This window comes from Pectinophora gossypiella, chromosome 17 (assembly GCF_024362695.1).
Source record: "Pectinophora gossypiella chromosome 17, ilPecGoss1.1, whole genome shotgun sequence".
NCBI lineage: Eukaryota > Metazoa > Arthropoda > Insecta > Lepidoptera > Gelechiidae > Pectinophora > Pectinophora gossypiella.
In genome coordinates this window covers 9,401,458-9,421,741 of record NC_065420.1, presented here as the reverse complement: position 1 = coordinate 9,421,741, position 20,284 = coordinate 9,401,458, and the positions used below count along the sequence as shown (strand labels likewise).

The window sequence follows — 20,284 nt, the reverse complement described above, 5'->3', positions numbered from 1 at the left end:
AAGACCAAGTACTAGCTTCGGGTAGTGTTGTACCCAAAAGACAACCAAAAGATGTTTTTTAAGTTTGAACGAATGGTAGCTAATGTCAAATTGACACAGAATTTGACATTGACAGCTACTGGACTGGAGGAAGTTGTGTTCATTCAACCAATCAACAGACATAAAAAAGTCGAAATGTATTATTATTTTACGTTTTTTGAGTTCTACACTACAAATTGATTTTCCACCTTGATTTGTATTGTTATTGTTACATTTCTGCCATTTCGGAATGATACACGATGCTCTACTGGTCCTTTGGGATTGCACTCAATCCACACAGGTAAAGCCGGATTTGTTTTTAAAACTATCCTGATTAATTTACGCCCGAATTTAGATAAATTTTGCGTTTCGACTATTAGTATTGTTATATTTAATTAAATTAAAAATGGGTAGTAATTAAACAAGCTTCTATTTAATAGCATTATTCGCATCTGAAAATCGAATTTGCCTTCTAAATTACTAAGACAGCCACAATCAACGCGCGTCTAAATAATATTATCTTAGCCAATAGTTATCTCCTAAGTAAGCCACTCTAAATATAACTCAACATGGTGGTTATTTTTTAGCATCTAAATTTGTGGCATGCATTCGAGTAGCTAACTTCTAAAATATTAATATACTGCATCAAAATAGTAATTCTATTAGCTTCAAATTTTATAACTCAATATGTTTAAAATGTAATACATCCTAAATTAATTGATCCTCAAGTTTACCTAAAATTTTCATCAAATTCTATATTAAAGCCACTAATTTCAAGTACCTAGACGCTATTGGGGGAAAACAAAATTAAATACTTTTTTATTTAAAAATCTGTGTACTTATTATTAAAATACCATAATGAAAACGTACAGTTATGTAATTAAAAGTAGAAAAAAAACATTATTGAATAATTAACGCTGCTCGCGCTTTAGTTGGCCTTCCACGCTTTCTTTTCATTCCAAGCGGTTGTGCCTTAGCCTCTAATGGTGGCGTTACGAATTTCAGTCTGATTGCAAGGCCTACCACATGCTTACAGATGTATTTGCGATAAAAGTCCGGACATTCACAGCAACCAGTGATCCAGTCAGTCGGATTTTTTGGTAGTGTTACTTTCCAAAATGAAAAAAACACTTTTTTATATTCATCAAAATGCTTAAATTTCTTCTCAGCTTCAGAACAGTACATAGGCACTTCGTTTTCACTTTTAGACGTCATAATTAATTAATACTTATCGAAAACATCAATTTAATTACGCCGACACGCGCGAACAACAATAAACAAAACAAACACGGGAGGTAGGCACTCGTCTGCACATGAATCGAATGGCGCTCTCTGATTGGTGCAAATGGCCAGTCGCTGTCATCTCTCGCACTCCCGCCAAATCGTGCAGTGGCAATTTTCACGACAAACGAATATGAATTATTATTTTACGTGCTAAGTAATGATATATGATGTTGTCTATTGAAGCTTGAATTATTAAAAATAGAGGAGCTTGTATTGAAGCTGTAAAACGTAAAATGGTGATGAGTTGTAAAATCCGTGGCTGAGTTAGTAAATTTCGTGGCAAGGTATAAATCAGAAGGACAAATAAAAATAACAGTTGATCCATTTTTGATGCATTCTATACAATATTTAGTTGGCATTATAAAAAAGACGAATTAGTTTATTAGAGGCTATCTCATTTTCCCGTTGCTTTTTTATTAAATGAGAAGTTTGAACACGTGGCCAAATAATAATTCTGCGGCTGGACTTATAATTTCTCATTAAAAATTCTTCTGAAATTATACATGCATCATAATTCATCTTTTATTTATTTACATAGTTACATATTTTCTTATGTAAAACATATAAATCTTTAACTTATAAATTTTAACCGTTTCTGATAATTCATTTGATGTCTACAACCTTCAGTTTTTTTTAAATTCTAACAGCATTAACTAAGTACATTGATGGTGATTGATATTATATTTTTAGCAAACTAACACTGATGCATACACAAACCAGGGTGATGCGGAAGTATACGCTAGGATTTGTGAAGTTGGCAAAGCCCATCACAAAATACAAAACTTCATAGCAACTACTGGTTTTCATGCTCGGAAGATAAAGTCAGGTTTGTTACCATATTGTATTTGTTTGCAATAAAAAATTTGAAACAAGAATAGATTCAAATATAATAAATAAAAAAAATATTGTGCTTATAGCACTACAATAATTTTATTTATTTATTTATTTAAATAGGTATACCAACAGTAGATATTATTATATTTTAAAGTTATAAAATTCAAGCCTTAAGTCAATTTTTGTATAAATGTGCCTCAATTATAATATATTTAAATTCTACTGGTATTTCTTTACTTATTTATTTGTTTATGTGGTATGTATGAGTTTATGTGGTGAGATCCAAGTTGTCTAACACCAATCCAGTTTCACTTAGACAGTACTAACACTGGTATTATTTATTTCAGGATCCACTACTAGATCAAACGGTCTCTATACGCAAGCTTTGAGCGAAGGCATGGCCGAAGTGCTCCAGTCTTACAAGAAGACCTTAGTAGAGGTTGAAGCTCTGGTCATTGGCAATCACAACTACACACTATCATTCATATACAGTTATGTTGAGAAGTACAGAGGACTATTCAATACGTTGAATAGAATTATCATTACTATTAAAGAAAGAAGACTTGATGGCTGTCAAATACTGAGCTTGATTCACCAGTACATATTGAACGGGAATGAAATGGTGCATAAGAATATTGTTAAGTAAGTTTCTATTTTCATCCAAATGTAATACTTGTTTGGCATTAAATCTATAGCCAGATAATACTTCTAATGTAACATAACATATATTTGTTTCACTGCTGGACACAGGCCCCACCTGACTAGGGTTCCTAGGTACTACACCCTCCCTCGAATATATTTTAGACTTGAATCATATGGCGTCAGACGTCACACACACAGATGCGTGTGTACGATAACGTCAATGTGTGGTGTCTGTGTAAAACAAGGTTGTTTGTATGAAGTGTGTAGGTGTGATATAGGTAAGAAATCTTAAAAATATTTTGTTTTTTAGTATACTCTAGAATGTTTTGTATTCCAGAATATTCTGTTACATCAATAAAGTATTCATAAACCAGCTGTGCACTTGGTTACTGTATGGAGAATTGAAAGATCCTTATGAAGAGTTCTTCATATTCAACATAAAGAAGAGTGGCTCTGACACTTTGATATCATCGCCTTCTACTACTAATACTTGTGAAAAATCACTTGTATCCACTGTGAGTATACTATGTATTTATAAGTATATCATCACCTTCCAAGCATTATCCTGTTTTCACGGGGTCCGCTTTCCTAACCGGAAGATTTGACAGGTCCGGTTTTACAGAAGTGACAACCTGTTTGACCAACCCGCGAAGGGAATACCAGCCCATATACTTAGGTTAGGTCACATGCTTCCGAAACGCATTTCTCGGGTATGTGGGTTTCTTCATGTTTTCATTCAGTGCTGATAATGAACAAACATGAATTCGATAAACAATTTCGAAAAATCATAGGTTTAGGCCTGTACTGGATTCGAACCTGCGAGCTTACTGTGAGAGTCAAGCGTTCTTCCAATTGGGCTACCACGGCTCCCCATGGCGCGGGAGTATCATAAAATTGGTAACTAGTTAACAAAGAATGTCCGTAAATTAGCACATTGATAAGCAAAAACCCATTTCCGGTGATAAACAGATAGTGATGTGAGGCATCTGTCGACGGCGACACCCTTAAGAATAAGAATAAGAATAAAATAAATTAGCTAGCCTATTCATGTTAGCCTTGGTCCATAGACGCGAACGTGACTAGCAAAACCGAACTTGGTTTTAAAAGTTCTGTTGCAAGAAGCAGAATAGACATTTCCAGTTGAATTATAAGGGTAGGAAGGCTTGGGTCCACTTTTCAAATTATAAATACACATATATTGATTAGTGCCGATTCCAGTAGACACCATCCAATTTTATTTTAAATTATACCTGTCATTTTCTTATCCGCCGAAAAGGAAGGGGACGCGTACTTGACAGGCATAAAATTTATGGAACACACGTAAATTTTAGGCATAAATTTAAACAACCCTCTCAAAATTTTACATTGGCTAGTAAACCGACAGCGCACGTGTAATGGGGTGCATATCACCGAGTTGCCTGTTTTATTCGCCCGAGTTATTCATTCACTCATTTATTTTAAAATTAACTCGTCCATCCCATTCCCGTTCGGCGGATAAGAAAATGACAGGTATAACTTAAAATAAAATAAAGTGTTTGCAGGAATCGGGGCCACTTAAGGTTAAATAATAAATCAAGTAGACACCAATGCAAAAAGTTATTTAACTTAAAAAATATTTAAAGAAAAAAAAATGAATCTTAAAGAATCTTTATATTTCAGTTGCAAGACACATCAATAGAATGTGGATACAACATAAACCCAAACATGATACCATACTTCATGCCTCTGTCGTTAGCTCAAGAGATATTGTTCATTGGCAAGACTGTCATACTGTTTGGTTTCGACCCACGCAAAGTGAAGAGAAGTAGCAGTTTTCTCAACAAATCTATGTTGCCATTACAGAAAATTGGTACGGATTCTAGGAGGTAAATGTATTAATAAGTTCTTCAAGTAAATTATGTTAAATTACTTGTAACAAGGCTGTATAGTGTTTTGAACAAAACAAAAAAAAAACGAATGGCGATTGAATGCACGGCCTCTCAGGCCTTTTCGCCTACCCTCGCTCTCTCGTTCTGACGCCGTAAATGGCAGCGGATTGTAATTTTGTACCCGATTATTCTTTTACTCCTCGAGAACCCTGTAACACCATATGGTTAAAAATAAATAATTACACCAATTTGTCGACCCTACGTTGATACTACGTGTGCTGAATACTCAATCGCAAGTGGCCTATCGATCCACTTAAGTAGTATTCTATAATTCGTGTTTAAACATCTATTACAGATTCACGATATGGGAAGAAAAGGAAGCAGAGTTTCATGAAAAATTACAAAAGTTAAAGACCCCTGAGACATTGGAGGTCTGCCACTTAAGAGTTGTGGTCAGAGAGATCAAGGAATGTGTCACCAAGGTAATGTACAAAGCTTATAAATTGAATATGAATTAACAAATTAAGAAAAATAACCCGCATCCCTCCAACCCGCAGTGGAGTAGCTTGGTGGAGTATGCTCCATACCTCCTTCGGTTGATTGATCTGAGGCCTGTGCCTAGCAGTGGGACGTATAAAGGCTGTTTATGTGCTACATAGGAAAAGTAAATTGATATCAGACATATAGCGTGTTGGAGTATGCTCTAATCCCTACCCTGCTATGTGATATCTAGATAGAAGAAATCTTCACTTGGCCTCGTTAGTTCTGTCTGTGATAAAGAATAAAAAGCCTCCATACCTATTTGATAAAATCACATGGAAATCTTTCAGGTTTAACTCTAGGTACGTAAATACTTTCCTCCTTGTAACACCTTTCCACAAAACAAGAGCATTCGAGGGGAGTTTTCGCCATCAGGCCACTAAATGCTGGAATGATCTTCCTCCACCACTTCGTAAACCTTCCATGGGTTCTGTTTGTTTCAAACAAATATTAAAAGTCTTTCTGCTCAAAAAGCAAATGTTGCCCTGATGGCCTAGGACTCTAGGAATGGGTTACAATTACAATTATAAAAAAACATATTATTAATGAACTTATTATTCTTTCGAAGTTTTTTATTTATACTATACAATGAAACTGGCCTGTTTTTAGAATTAAAAAAAAACCTACATATTTGTATGTTTAAAAATAAATAAATATAGACATATATTTTGTTGTTATGCATTGTTCGTTGAATAACTATATAAGTATATAATAATACATATCTATAAAAGTATGAAATATTATAAAATAAAGTATCATAATTAGCTATATATATAATATATATTATTTAGTTTATCCAGTTTGTACGTTTAAGTTAATTATTTACATATTCAAACCAACATATTATTATACCTATGTATCTAACTGTATCTATAGCTGCTTCCCCGGGATTTGTCGAATGATGTAGGTGCGACTGAAAATCAGCGTTTGCTTCCCTTTGGGGCAAACACATGCTGAGTCGTTTTTACCTTTTCAAATAAATGCGCACTATCTCACACAACACTTTTGTTATTAATTTTATTTTATTTCTTTTCTTTTGGTAAATGTTTATAGCCTATAAGTGTTATTTTAATGTTATGCTTTTGTTTTGTGTGCTGTTTGTTTGAATAAACGTTTTCTCTCTCTCTCTCTCTCTCTCTGATTGAGGGACTGCTGTAGTAGGAAGCAAAATATAAGGGATAAGATTATACCAAGTTATGGCCGATTGTCTTGATTGCTATAAATGTTTCTTTTTAAAGTGTTCCGCAATATAACTATGTATATATGACTACAAAACCAAGACGACGCCAAGCGCGGATTTGTCGATCCATATTAGTGAACGCAATTAGACAAGTCCTTCAAAATCCTGCCACCGTGCGCTCCGATTCCGAAGTGCCCATACATCTTTAGGCTCCAGGAGCGGACCCAGCTTTTATCTCCGTAAAGAATTAGATAAAGTTGCAATGGCCACCCATGACCCAACCTGTCACCCAGGAGGAGGGGGCGGACGACTCCCATACCCCCCACTGGATCCGCCCATGTTAGGCCCCTATGCCCTCATAATGATACCATTCTTGTATTTGCAGCATCTCTGGACAGTAGCGGTGGAGGAGGCACATCTGATCCACGAGTTGAAGCTGATGAAAGACTTCTACCTGCTGGGCCGCGGCGAACTTTTCCTAGAACTACTAAGACTTACCGCGCATATACTGGACAAGCCTACCGCACGGACTGGGACTAGAGGTATAGGGCGAAGCTCTTGCTACGTTGCTCGATATTTAGACCCGTGACTTATTCCATGTCTGCTCGTTCGATCTTCTTGGTTTTAACGCCGGAGTCCTTCAAGTGCCCGTTCTCTCCTGCTGCACAGTAAAGATCTGTTGTTGATTCCCGGTAACTATGGGTACGCAGATGACATTCAGTGAATGACTGGTCATTATCAGCAGTGATAATAAAAATATATCTATAACATCATTTGCGTTGCGTCTATGTGTATGTATGTTGTGTATGCGTGTATGCAAATAAAGAATATTGAATATTAATAGGCTAAGAGTTTTGTATGGAGTGTCCGGGGTGTGACAATGCTCGGCGCGCCGACCCCGGGGTCGGTTGCGGCAGTGTGGACTGGGAGTCACGCGACGCCCGCCGCGCCGGCGCGGCAATCCCCTCTAAACGGTTTACGGCAGCTTAGTACGAAAGAGACAAAAGATGTAATTTATAATATAATTATAATAAACTGTTTCTATTCTATTATATTTTATGTACGTGACATCTCCTTAAGAATTGGGTCGTGAGTTTATTGTAGTGTTTTTGTTGTACAGTCATGAGCAATATAATGTACCCACTTTAGGACTCTGTCGCACTAACATATTTGAAATTTAGTGAGACTTACAGTTCAATTTGTCAAAAAAGTTAGTGTGACATGGTACCAAAGTGTATACATATTATTGCTCGTGACCGTACATACCTTACCGTCTGCAAGTTTTTATGGCCGATTCCTGGTAGTGGTTGCCTGGAAGAAATTGCCTTGAAGAAGTCTATGCTTCTATATTTGTTTTCAGACATGAACCACGCGTTCCAGCTGGCGGCGCGAGCTGTGTTTCTCGCCAACAATGCGGACATTGAGAAGTTCAGCTTCGAACTCCCGTACGTCAAGCCCAACATCTCATTGAATTCCACCGCTGAGGAAGACAGCAGCATAGGTGATTCTTTTGCAACATTTTTAATTTTATACTTTAGAAGCCGTGACGTGGTAGCCCTGTTGCTAGAACGCTTCCCTCTCACTTTGAATCCAGCTCAGGTCTAAACCAATGATTCTCGAATTTGTTTCCGAATTGATGTTTGGATCATAAATGATTATCACGTGCTCAGCGGTGAAGCTTGCCAGCTTCATCGTTCAGGTACGGCAGCAAGCATTCTTCCGCCCATATTGGCTCACTTCTCTTCGTTTCAGACGACGCCTTAACCTATTGCGGCCCAAACAATAGTTAAACAATGGGGTTTAGATTTCAAAATAACATTCGGTCTTACGACTGTAAGCCGACTTTGCACCCACCTGGACTGGGCACCAGGCCTGTTGTCTCAAATATATCCAGTGAGAGCCCTCAGCATTCCCCTTTCTTAGCGAATGCCATCCGAGGCAAATGTACAATAAGTTACGTCACATAAAAGCATTCTTCCATCCTTACAGTGGCCGACGGCTGGTCTAGTATAATCCTGAAGTACGACTTCAAGTGGCCCCTACACCTGCTGTTCACCCCGGAAGTGCTAGCGCGATATAACGACATGTTCCGCCTACTGCTCCGGATTAAGAAGACTCAGCACGATCTTCATATGCTGTGGATGACTTATAAACAGTCTACCAGGTTTGTGGGTTTTTTTTATTGTCTTAGATACAACTCGCACCCGTAACACTTATTGCGTTAAGGGCGTTGCACGGGTTACGCTATCGCGCACCCATAGAATGGTAACTACGTAGCGCGCCGCGCGTGATAGCATATCCATGTAAACCCCGTAGCAGACAATTTAGTATCGAAGTTCTGAATGTGATGTACTCTTCTTAGGCGACATTTATTATATTTTCAGGATATGATTATTATTTTTTTCCACTTATTAATAACCATGACGTATTAAGTACGGCGATAGGCTGATCCCTTATCACCATAAGGTTTATCATATCCAGCTCACGACACCGTATCAACAGTGGCTGCAAGTTGTCTTTGATTGCTTGTGGCTCTGCCCACCCCACGGGCGTGAGTTTATGTAAACAGATTAATTATTTTTAATACGTACATACGTATTAAGCTATATTTAATATTTTATATAAAAATAATTAATCTGTTTTTAGTTTCTCAATGTGCCAACTCCACAACAAGTTGATGTTCCTGATGGACAACCTACAGCATTACATGCAAGCCGACGTGCTCGAGACAAACTTCTCGAGATTCATGGACGCGGTCAACAAGACCAACGACTTCGAGAAACTTAAGAAAGCACACGCAGAGTTCTTGGCGGATGTGCTTAGTCAGTCGTTCTTGACGGTTACCTCTTCTTCGGTGAGTTTGATGATGATCTATTAAATTGGTAGTTCCTAATCTTCTTCTATCGTGTGGGTTGTGAGGTGGATGACCAACCTCATCAACCCTGGTGTCTGGGTTATTATTGAGCCGCCAAAGGCCCCTGACGTGACTCATGTAACGACTTCGTATTTACGTCAGTATGTAGTAACCGGGACCAACGGCTTAACGTGCCTTCCGAAACACGGAACGTCTTACTATCGGACAATCAGGTGATCAGCCTGTAATATCCTAACCAAACTAGGGATCACAAAGGGACCCGGGACCTCAGAAATTTAAAAAAAGTTGAAACCGCAGTTACTCATTCTGTATTTTGATCAATAAGGGATCGAATACAGGCTGTTTACCATAAACTTTGAAGTTACTATGAACATTCTCTCTTATGTGGTTACCTGCAGTCTGGAGAGAGCGACTACTCAGAGACGGACTCAATCAACAACCCTGTGTTCTGCAACATCATGGAGCTCATCAAACTGTGCCACTCCTTCTGCAGCATGAGGGAGGTTGCTTCCGATAAGGAAGCCGAAAATTACTATATACGAGGATACTCTGATAGGTACGAATTTTAGTAATTATAACTGGTTGAGTCAATTTCAGATTCTAATAATAACCAATTGTAAAGTCTGTCTAATCAAACCTAAAAAAAAATATTTTGTCGATTATAATGTTAGTATCTATATTCTGAAGTGATACGGATAAATAAAAGATACGGGTCAAATTGATAACCTCCTTCTTTTTCGAAGTTGGTTAAAAAGAAACCCAACATTAGTTGCTTGCTGCACGCATATCGCGCTTGATGCGATAAAGTGACTAATAAAATACTTGTTTATCGCATAATCGCGTTGCTCGCGTTATGCGGTCTATTACGGCTGCAATCCCCGTAACATGCTACTCGCATATCGCGCGCGATGCGATAAATGAACCAATCTATATTGGTTATGCGATAAATAAACCAAGTCTATTGGCTCATTTTTCATTGATTGCACCGCGCGCGATATGCGCGTTACATGTTACGAGTGAAGACCATTAAAAAAGTGCAGGCGGAATTTCTTTTTTGAGATTTGATCTTTGAGACCCATAATTGATATTTGTCTAGTAGACACGTAAGGTTTTTGTATTACATCGATTTCATATCTGTTCCTAAGTACATATAGATCTTCCTACATTCCAGATTCAACAAGCTAGTGAAGCAGTTGATGCAACTCCTGGTGTCCCTTCGCGACCGTCCGTGCGGCGTGTACCTGGCGCGCTTGCTGATGAGACTGGACTACAACCGGTGGCTCAGCGGCGAGGCTCAACTAACACAGTCAGTTACTAACATGCTTCGGTATTGAAGGAAGATTGAGGATAAGTAATGAAGGAGGAAGCTTTTGTAATTCAGCCAGTTTTGTGGTGTGGCATTGAATTTTTTTTTTATTCAATAATAAAAAAAAATTAAATGCTGAGTTGATTGGGGATTTTTTACGAGATTTTACGGTTTTCCATAGCGAGTATTCGTTTTAAACAGTAGCCGAGGGTGATAAATTTTGGAAGTGTACATCCAGCGTATTGTTTTCGGTATCAATTAGAAGATGTTAAAGCTCTGCTGCAGCTTTATTAAAATCCTGTTTATCAGCCGGGTGTCTAATGCACAAGATTTTCTCCCTGACTAGCTAACTTATTAATTTCTCTATTGTACTGCTTAACGTAATACACTTCTCATCAAAAAAATCGAAACACTTCCGTTTTCATTGTTTCTGTCTGAATTTAACACAAAAAAGAATTCATACGATGAAAAAAAATACATAAATGTATAGCTGGCAGTTTGGCCATTACAGTAATAAGCGAAAATTCTAAATTCAAAATTAGAATTTCATTTGTTTATCTTATAAACGAAATGAATCACTGTTTTGAGACAAATGTGTGTTTAGAGTTGGAGTACATTTAGCGTTTAAAAACTAAAAATTGGCGCCTATCCTTAAACTTTTTGTTTTTTATTTCAATACTGTAACTTTGGGACGTCTGAAAAAAGGTTTTTTTTCTAAAACGTATGGATACTTCGCCCACAGAAGCCGCCCAAGTTGTGGCATTGCTGGATTCTGGCCTTAGTCAGCGTGTTGTGGCTGCAAGACTGCATCTAAGCCTGTCATCTGTTCATAGAGTCTATAAACGTTATCGGGAGACTAGTTTGTTCACGCGCCGTTCAGGATCTGGCAGGAATCGGGTCACTTCTGAGCGAGATGATCGATTTATTGTAACAACTTCTTTAAGAAATCGACGCCTTAACGCTTTTCAACTGCAGCAGCGGCTTCGTGTTGTACGAAGGGTGGCTGTAAGTGACTCTACAATTAGAAGAAGGTTGAAGGATCGTGGACTGGTACCGCATAAGCCAGCAAATGGGCCGAAATTAACTGCAGACCATCGAAGAGCGCGCCTTAACTTTGCACGTGAGCACCTAAATTGGTCATACCTACAGTGGAGCAAAGTTCTCTTTTCTGATGAGTGTAAAATTATGCTGTATGGTAACGACGGAAGGAACAAGGTCTACAGAAGAGACGGAGAACGCTATGCACAATGCTGCATTGAAGAAAAGGTCAGCTATGGTGGCGGTTCTGTAGGTATGACCAATTTAGGTGCTCACGTGCAAAGTTAAGGCGCGCTCTTCGATGGTCTGCAGTTAATTTCGGCCTATTTGCTGGCTTATGCGGTACCAGTCCACGATCCTTCAACCTTCTTCTAATTGTAGAGTCACTTACAGCCACCCTTCGTACAACACGAAGCCGCTGCTGCAGTTGAAAAGCGTTAAGGCGTCGATTTCTTAAAGAAGTTGTTACAATAAATCGATCATCTCGCTCAGAAGTGACCCGATTCCTGCCAGATCCTGAACGGCGCGTGAACAAACCAGTCTCCCGATAACGTTTATAGACTCTATGAACAGATGACAGGCTTAGATGCAGTCTTGCAGCCACAACACGCTGACTAAGGCCAGAATCCAGCAATGCCACAACTTGGGCGGCTCCTGTGGGCGAAGTATCCATACGTTTTAGAAAAAAACCTTTTTTCAGACGTCCCAAAGTCACAGTATTGAAATAAAAAACAAAAAGTTTAAGGATAGGCGCCAATTTTTAGTTTTTAAACGCTAAATGTACTCCAACCCTAAACACACATTTGTCTCAAAACAGTGATTCATTTCGTTTATAAGATAAACAAATGAAATTCTAATTTTGAATTTAGAATTTTCGCTTATTACTGTAATGGCCAAACTGCCAGCTATACATTTATGTATTTTTTTTCATCGTATGAATTCTTTTTTGTGTTAAATTCGGACAGAAACAATGAAAACGGAAGTGTTTCGATTTTTTTGATGAGAAGTGTATCTATACAAATAACAAATATCCGCAGCAAGATACAGGCGGTACCAAAAACAGAAGCGCATTAACGAGAAAGAGAAAGGCATACGCAATACGCATACTTCAAACAATAAGTCTATAATACGTCTTGGGTGTGCTGTGTGCCGCCAAATAATGTTTTCGGGGTACCGAACAGAGCATAATACCCCGCTAGCTACAAATGGTAAGGGGATCGACGATCCTCTAGTCTCATGTTGGAAGTTGTACGTATAATATAATATAGGCGTCGCGCTGTGCAAATTGGGCTTGCGGGTTTCACGACTGCGTTCAATACTTTGCGCGCCATCTGTTGGTTATGGGCGGAACTAACTGGTCAAATAATTTGGTCCGACACACGTCTATTCAACGAATCACTGTTCACTATAACACACAGGATGCACACATTTAAAAATATCTAATCTGTTGATGCTGCATTTTGTACTTGTTCTTAACTGAAATAAAACAACTGTTTACAAGAAACAAAATGACTTTTATTCAACCATCATCATCATCAATAACATCTTCTTCTATGATACAATTATTTACAGCAGCGCTGTCACCGTGTTGTTCTGGATGATTCTTCATGTATTCGTTGATCAGGATACATTTTGTCAAGTGGCATGAACAGCCTATTGGGTGGGTAATGGCTTCTGGATCGAGCATCTCTAGTTGGAGATTGTATCTGGAAATAATTGTATGTTTTTGAAATTATTTATTATTTGAAAAATCCAGACATTTTTGTGTTTAATGTAAACGGGTAGGAGGGTTACCGTCAAAGCAGAGAGTAGTAGAGACACAGAATCGACCAATCACAGCGTGCGAGAGAGAAGACTATCGCTGTCTATCTCACAGTGATAGGGCACTTCTGCGTATCTCCGCTTATCTCCACTTTTGTGGAACAGAAAACCATGTGCCTTTTTTGCCTTATCTAGCTCTGGCTGGCTGTGTTAGCAATGAGCCTGTCCTTGGTTGGTTACATAGAAATACAAACAAAGCATCATTCCTGTATCCCTGAAGAACACCCTCCCATCGCCAGCTACGTCATAAAAATACCCAGAGAAATATTTTAAAAGGCTCAAGCTATAATGAAGTCATTGGTAATGAAATGTGAAAGAATTTCACCTTGCAGAAACAAGGTATAGAACTATTAGTTAACTACATACCTTCTTCCACTATTTGTATCCCTAGTCATATCCAGTTTGAAGGCGATAGGTTCATCAACCTCCACCTCTTGTTCCTGCGGCAGAACTATGACAGTTTGCTTCCAATGTGTGGGTGGGTCTCTCGGGCCAGTAGACAGAGATATATAATTGTCATCAGCTACCACGTCTGGGAAGACACAGTCGAACCACAGGCACAGGCCTTGATACGCGCCCTTTTTCTTGGCAGCTGAAAAAGGAAGTGAATTATTCTCTTTTTAGGGTTTTTTTGTCCTTCCGTCTGTAAAGTTTTTATTAAATCTGAAACTTATGGTTATTTGCAGAAAAGACTAATATGTTAGAAGTTTTCACTTCACTGTAAATATCCAGATTTGAAAGTAATTGTATTGTAAACGAATAAATATCGTTAACTTACGCCCATAATCCCTGCAGGGTGTGCATAAGCAAAAGTAAAGTACAGTATGTAATCTTAGCCACCTAACTAGGTTGCTGCAATAAAACTAAGCTTTTCTAAAATATTAACAACAACACTAACCCACAACATGTTCAATTTCAAAATGATTTACATCTTCAGAGTGGAACTGCCTCAGGTCAATCCAGCACAGTGCTTCCTCTGGGCCTAGAATATCTTGAGGCTCCACAACCAAGATTTCTGGCTTGTTACTCTTACTAGACCTAAGATGGTTCGCAAATGTTGACATCTTTACCCCATACATGTCATCCCAGGATTTGTAGAGTGATGGTATACTGAAAAGTAAAAAAAAAACATAATAGGTATAAAGCAAAACGTTTCTTCATTATCAGTGAAGCTCAAAACAAAACAGCACTGGCAGAGTTCCAAGTGCAGGATTTTTTGTAATATTTGAATGCACCATACAACATGAAATCTAGGTGCAATGCCACCATTTTTGGTATTGCTTGTGTTCACAACAGTTTATTCTCAAAAAAAAAACTACGGAAAATCTTACATGTTTAAAGGACATTCTGTGTTAAGTAGTCACATAATTTACTGATATATCTCACCTACATGGAGCTATATAAACCGTGGCAGTCTCTGGGAACATCCTGCCATCCTCTTTAAGGAATTTGTCTCTTGCTACGAACACAGAATCAAGCATACCCTCGTGGAAGAGATAGAAACCCATCCACTCAGAAACTATTGCATCAACTTTGATGTTGCCCGGTAGAACTACATCTTCCACCCTACTGTGGATTACCTGAAATGTTTATTGATATGATGTATTATACAAGTATTTGGTGATTCTCTTTTCACTCAGATAATATGCCTGTTACATATTTTAATTAAAAGGTTTCTTAGTTAAAATTTCACTCTTCTCAAACCTACCTCAATGACATTCTCAAAGTTATTTTCTTTAACAACCTCCTTAGCTAAATTGGCCAGGTTACTTGCTTCCACGGCATAAACTTTTTTAGCTCCAGCTTGTGCACAGAATATTGACAGAATCCCTGTTCCACATCCAACATCCATCACTATTTTATCTTTTAAATATGCCTTATTAGCGAATATAGCATTTTTGTAGGCTTCGGTCCTGGGGTGGTCTTCCAACATTAACCTGTGGACCTGAAAAATTGTACATACCAACTACGTTAGCCGTATGACCATATTTAAAGTATAAAAGTTCAGTGCTATAACGACGGTACAAATATGTTATAAAACTTTTTAGTTTCAATTGATAAACAAAGTTAGGTTAGTTCATGGTTACATACACTATAACTTACAAGTTTGATCTATAAAAATAATAATTAATTTAAAATGTATATAGTGAATGTCAGTATTGTCAATACCTCTAAATCCTCGTAACTGGTGAAATATTCATTTTGTGTTGAATCCACTTCCATGTTGTGAGGTTGTTTACTTATTTTGATTCTAAAAAGTAATACGATTTATAAGTTAATAATTAATTTAAAAAATCTCTTTAGAAATGAATAATTATGCAGAAATAATAAATAAAGATGATTTTAAATAATTCTTAATCAAAACAAACAAAACTAACCTCAAAAACTTTTTTTTTTGTTTTCCCCGAAGGGTAAGGCAAAGGGAACTATGCCCATACACATACAGCCATGTCTTACGTATTTTAAAAAACCTCAAAAACTTTTTTCTTAATATTTTTTTCTGTTTTTTCTTGAGCAACAAGTAGGCGAGGCTTGAGGCGAAGCAATGTCGATTCAGCCAAGTCTTCTGTTCAAGAGATATTTTTGGGTCGTGTTACTATAGTAACATACCATACATACGTCAATCCATTGAGCAAAACGAACGACACACAGTAGTTGTCACATTAGCCAACATAGCGTAATTATTTTCTTATAACTTTGCCATAACTTGGCTTTGGCATAACTTTGGAATACCTATAGGGTAAATGACCCTATTTACTATCGTAATTTAATTATCACTAATGCGAATAACCATAGTCATAACGGATGATATAAATAGCCATCCTAAATTCCTGAGTAGCCATCGTATAAGAAATATTAAGATTTGCGTATATAATCAAAGCATCATAATTGATTAGTTTTAGAATTTAGATAGTAACAAATAATTAATCTAGATAGAACTTTGTCTTATTTTTGATAAAAAACAATGTTACAATCGATAGATAGATGATCGGAACTTTTTAGTTAGCCGTGGTAATTTTGCGTATATGTAGGTAATAGATAAGAAGATAAAAACCGATACATACATATTTGCGATAGATTAGTAGCTTACAGTCGATACTGGATCTGTCACCTAAATAACATGGATTTTACTTCGTGGGTGACTTGTTTATTTACTTAATGCATTATTTACTTAAAGGATTAACTACCGTAGATATTATATCTGTAGTTGACATTAATATTGTAAAATTATCCATCTCTTAAAATACCTACGTAAAATGACTTCTGCAGTACAAGGAAAGACTGGTAAGATATATTTTATTACCTATTCTTTTTATTTAAAAAATAGTTTTATTTTTGTACAGCTGTGTATTACAAACACGAATAGAAACATTAAATACAATTATACCAGTTTTAAATAGGTATCTCCGAATTATTTAGAATCGTCTGCAAATGATGATGATTTATATTCACGCCCGTGATTTCTATAAGGGCTAACAGAGATGTAAGCTAGAACTCAGTTTGCAAATATTTTAGTTACTGACGTCTAAGCATAAAATATTATGAACTGCGTAGTGAATAGTAAATAACCAACCTACAGGTTACAGATTTTTGTCCCAGCTTCAACTGCTTTTTTTTTAATTAGTAAAAAAAGGAATTTATGATTTTACTTTTACAGTTTTCCACAAATTCTGGTATTTCTTGCGTAAATATGTGCTCACACTCAAGAGGTTTGATTTGTGCCTGCAAGGTTCATTGCTGGTGATTATATTATTGGAAAGTAATGCTATGTTACTGTTGCGACGAGATGCCGGCACAGGATATATACAGGCACGTGTTGAAGGTAAATAAATTATTTTTTTAAGGTAATAGAGTAGCATATGATAAAAAATGTGCAATATAAAAATAAATATACATAATGTTTATTGATTTCAGACTGGGTAATAGTGGGTACAGCGATTATTGAGTATATTCTCGGAGGTGTCTTAGCCTGGTCAGGTAGAGGTCGAAGAAATCTTGCGCTCGCGGGGTGTTTAGCAGTTACAGCAATATGTGGATTGTTAGTACTAGCATTTCCATACAAAGAAGCTACACCACCTACTGTTGGTTCGTTACTTTGGTTTATTTCGCAAATTAACATTTATTTATTATAGTTTATCTTAATATAAATCTCAAGAATCTTTTCAGAACTCTGCGATGGGAGTCCAATTTCCGCGTACACAAATCCACTTAGTGAAACAAAAGATGACGCCAAACCATATAGGATAACTGCGCTTATTTTAACAGTCGTTATGTCCTCTTTAAGTATGATCAGTGTATGGGCTCACGGGCTGACATATCTAGATGACCACGAACCACATAACGGAACCTATTTCTATGGTAATCAATTAATTTTCAACAAGATCAAATAGATATTTCACCTATTCGATTTTGAATCTACTTCATTTTTTTATTTTTTGATACTTTTTTCAGGTATTTTGATATCTATCAGATTATCTTTGGGTTTGAGCGGTCCTAATTGGCTGAGACCTGGAGCTGTGCGGGATGATTGGTGGGTAGCGCATTTAGCGTTATCGTTGCTCACCCTTATCTTTGCAGTGCAGTTTACGCTTTTCCCGAAGAAGATGCCGGATTACAAAGAAATAGAAACAACCGAAGATATAAGTAATATTCTTTGTACTGTGAGAATTTAATAAAATTAACAGGGTCATTGTTTTACAAACCTATATTTATGCTTACTTTACTATTTCAGGATTTATCCCTTCTCTGGTTCGTGTAATGAAAAATAAAGTCTTCAATATACAAGTAGGAGCATTGGCTTGTCTCAACGCGGGTCTCTTTGGCTTCATTTATTACGATAGAGCCTACGTTCAGGTATTGTATATAAACTTTTTCAAATATGGAACTATTATTTAAATATATATCATTTTTGTAAATAAACTTTCCTTTTTAGGCTCGTTTCCATATCGAGAGTGTATATAATGATCTACGGACATCACGAGCAATCAGTGATCTTTTCCGAGCTTTAGTCGTAATCTTCTTTGTTATGGTAAGTTTTTCAAGAGTCTAAAATTCATAGTTTTATTTAGACAGGCTTATAAATGGAATCACTCTTTACTTCTGTATACCGATAACCTTCGTTGTAATATGTAGAGGTATAGTAGAGCATGTAATTTTAACGCTTTGTTAGATTTTCAGGGTCCGTTTCTCCGACCGCCGCAGAGATGGCGTGAAAGCAAATACAGCTGCGAGAGTGGGTGGCGTGGTTGCTATATTCGTTGCTATATTCTTCAGTGTAATAGCTGGACTGCAGTGTCCAATCGATGATATTGCTGACATGAATGATGGGAAATGGCAACAGCCGCAATGCAGCCGAGATTGCGGGTACAACTTTAGTGATGATAAAATATGTCTATTATGCATTTCGAAAACATCAATATCATCCTCCTGTCCTTATTCCACACATCCTTATCCTTGTCTTATGTATTTCAAAAACAATGTTATCTAGAAGTAGGTTTATCAAGGTTTTATTCTTTTCAGGTGCGATTCGACAAATTACGGCTTCACGCCAGTTTGTGTTTTAGATACTGGTACAACTTACTTTTCACCATGCAATGCTGGTTGTCATGGCTATGAAGACATTAACGGATTCTTGTAAGTTGTTGTTTGTTTTATTTACCAATAAATGATATTTTTCCATAATGTCATTTTACAGGCTTCTAAAATTATGTTATTTAGGCTCTTCCAGAACTGTACCTGTGGAGCTGAGCGAGTTGTCCGTGGTAGTTGCAGTCTGCTGTCTTGTCGGAGTATATTTTCAATATATCAACTAATTTATACCGTAACGGTAGCTGTCGGTGGTATGTATTGTTAATAATAATATCAGCGAATAATAATACCAATTATCAATATGATAAATGTGTTCTATGAAGCATTTAAAATGGTTGATTATAGGTGATTTTGTTTTTCAGCGGCGGCAATATTAATGCAAGGCATGGTGATACTTCGAGCAGTACCTCAATGGGATAAACCAATAGCAATAGGTGTAGCACTTGCAATGGTATCAGTGCTTGCGAACGTCTTGGGCCACTTCATTTACATGCTCATTAGCCGTAAGTAGATAAGATTATCTGATCAATTTTGTGTTAAGTACATTTAATTATCTATCTATTTAATTCGTAATTGTTTATTGCTAATTTGAAATAATAATATTTTTATATTACTTCTCTGCTGGACTAGGAATGTCTGGAAGTAAAAAAATATAAATGTTTGTTCTTAGAAGGCATGTCGTAAAACTCCACTTATTGTCTCCAACATTATGTGCCATTGTATCTACAGTAAAATTAACGTATGTCAAGTTTAATCATTAAACCTATCTCTCTTTTCAGATTTTACTTGCGCATATCTGGGAAAAGACGGAGCGTGTTTATTCCATCACCCTACTCTATGGTGGGCAGCAGTAGCTAGTGCAATTTTAGCTGTTTGCTCGGCTATTTTAAGTTTGATATCTAGCAGAGTAGAGCAATCTTCTGGAACAGGAGTTACAACTCTCGAGGAGAACATCAGTATGGAAGAATAAAAAAATGTGTCTTAAAAATAATTATAATTATTTATATTTTAATTATATTCGCTGTAAATATTAAACACTGAACAAGAACATTATTTTTTTAAATATACTTAACCTACCTATTATTCATTATAGATTTACCAAACCCAGAAAGATTCATTACTATCAAAAAAGGTACAACTGTAACATCATATAGGCCATTTACCCTAAAATTAATAAGAGCAACGCATGCACGGCCCTCTTCGGTTCAGATTAGTCTAAATAAGTAAAGAATAGGTGTGTTTAAACAAAACTTCAGTATTTTTTAAAATCCTATCAAACCGCAGCGCGC

General features: G+C 36.9%; 3 protein-coding genes across 4 annotated transcripts; 2 read left to right on the top strand and 1 right to left on the bottom strand.

Annotated features, from left to right (window-relative positions):
- Nucleotides 1-142: 142 nt before the first annotated feature.
- Nucleotides 143-10,655, top strand: LOC126374672 (gamma-tubulin complex component 4). Its single transcript, XM_050021384.1, has 12 exons — nucleotides 143-319; nucleotides 1,993-2,128; nucleotides 2,484-2,778; nucleotides 3,116-3,293; nucleotides 4,438-4,643; nucleotides 5,002-5,128; nucleotides 6,752-6,908; nucleotides 7,727-7,867; nucleotides 8,356-8,530; nucleotides 9,013-9,220; nucleotides 9,640-9,797; nucleotides 10,413-10,655. Exons 1-12 carry the CDS (start codon nucleotides 269-271, stop codon nucleotides 10,573-10,575), a joined length of 1,995 nt encoding a protein of 664 aa, XP_049877341.1. The 5' UTR covers nucleotides 143-268; the 3' UTR covers nucleotides 10,576-10,655.
- A 2,423-nt stretch (nucleotides 10,656-13,078) lies between these two features.
- Nucleotides 13,079-15,886, bottom strand: LOC126374687 (protein arginine N-methyltransferase 6). 2 transcript variants are annotated; one of them, XM_050021404.1, is made up of 7 exons: nucleotides 15,878-15,886; nucleotides 15,576-15,657; nucleotides 15,115-15,351; nucleotides 14,793-14,986; nucleotides 14,305-14,516; nucleotides 13,773-13,998; nucleotides 13,079-13,291 (listed from the first exon to the last, which is right to left on the bottom strand). In XM_050021404.1, exons 2-7 carry the CDS (start codon nucleotides 15,627-15,629, stop codon nucleotides 13,105-13,107), a joined length of 1,110 nt encoding a protein of 369 aa, XP_049877361.1. In that variant the 5' UTR covers nucleotides 15,630-15,657; nucleotides 15,878-15,886; the 3' UTR covers nucleotides 13,079-13,104. The 2 variants fall into 2 exon arrangements, with proteins under 2 accessions (XP_049877361.1, XP_049877359.1); XM_050021402.1 differs by lacking the exon at nucleotides 15,878-15,886 and adding an exon at nucleotides 15,785-15,803.
- A 444-nt stretch (nucleotides 15,887-16,330) lies between these two features.
- On the top strand, nucleotides 16,331-20,045 carry LOC126374674 (solute carrier organic anion transporter family member 2B1-like). The gene is made up of 12 exons (XM_050021387.1): nucleotides 16,331-16,691; nucleotides 17,065-17,229; nucleotides 17,322-17,492; nucleotides 17,574-17,765; nucleotides 17,859-18,050; nucleotides 18,139-18,260; nucleotides 18,340-18,435; nucleotides 18,577-18,770; nucleotides 18,927-19,040; nucleotides 19,125-19,246; nucleotides 19,358-19,498; nucleotides 19,775-20,045. Exons 1-12 carry the CDS (start codon nucleotides 16,664-16,666, stop codon nucleotides 19,963-19,965), a joined length of 1,728 nt encoding a protein of 575 aa, XP_049877344.1. The 5' UTR covers nucleotides 16,331-16,663; the 3' UTR covers nucleotides 19,966-20,045.
- Nucleotides 20,046-20,284: the final 239 nt, after the last annotated feature.

Coding starts and splice junctions, on each gene's coding strand:
- LOC126374672 (XM_050021384.1), top strand. CDS start 269: ATGATACACGATGCTCTACTGGTCCTTTGGGATTGCACTCAATCCACA. Junction 320..1,992: donor ATTGCACTCAATCCACACAG/GTAAAGCCGGAT, acceptor TTATATTTTTAG/CAAACTAACACTGATGCATA. Junction 4,644..5,001: donor ATTGGTACGGATTCTAGGAG/GTAAATGTATTA, acceptor CATCTATTACAG/ATTCACGATATGGGAAGAAA.
- LOC126374687 (XM_050021404.1), bottom strand. CDS start 15,629: ATGGAAGTGGATTCAACACAAAATGAATATTTCACCAGTTACGAGGAT. Junction 13,999..14,304: donor TGAAATTGAACATGTTGTGG/GTTAGTGTTGTT, acceptor TTCCTTTTTCAG/CTGCCAAGAAAAAGGGCGCG. Junction 13,292..13,772: donor GATACAAATAGTGGAAGAAG/GTATGTAGTTAA, acceptor AATTATTTCCAG/ATACAATCTCCAACTAGAGA.
- LOC126374674 (XM_050021387.1), top strand. CDS start 16,664: ATGACTTCTGCAGTACAAGGAAAGACTG. Junction 18,436..18,576: donor TCGTAATCTTCTTTGTTATG/GTAAGTTTTTCA, acceptor ACGCTTTGTTAG/ATTTTCAGGGTCCGTTTCTC. Junction 18,771..18,926: donor CAATGCAGCCGAGATTGCGG/GTACAACTTTAG, acceptor TATTCTTTTCAG/GTGCGATTCGACAAATTACG.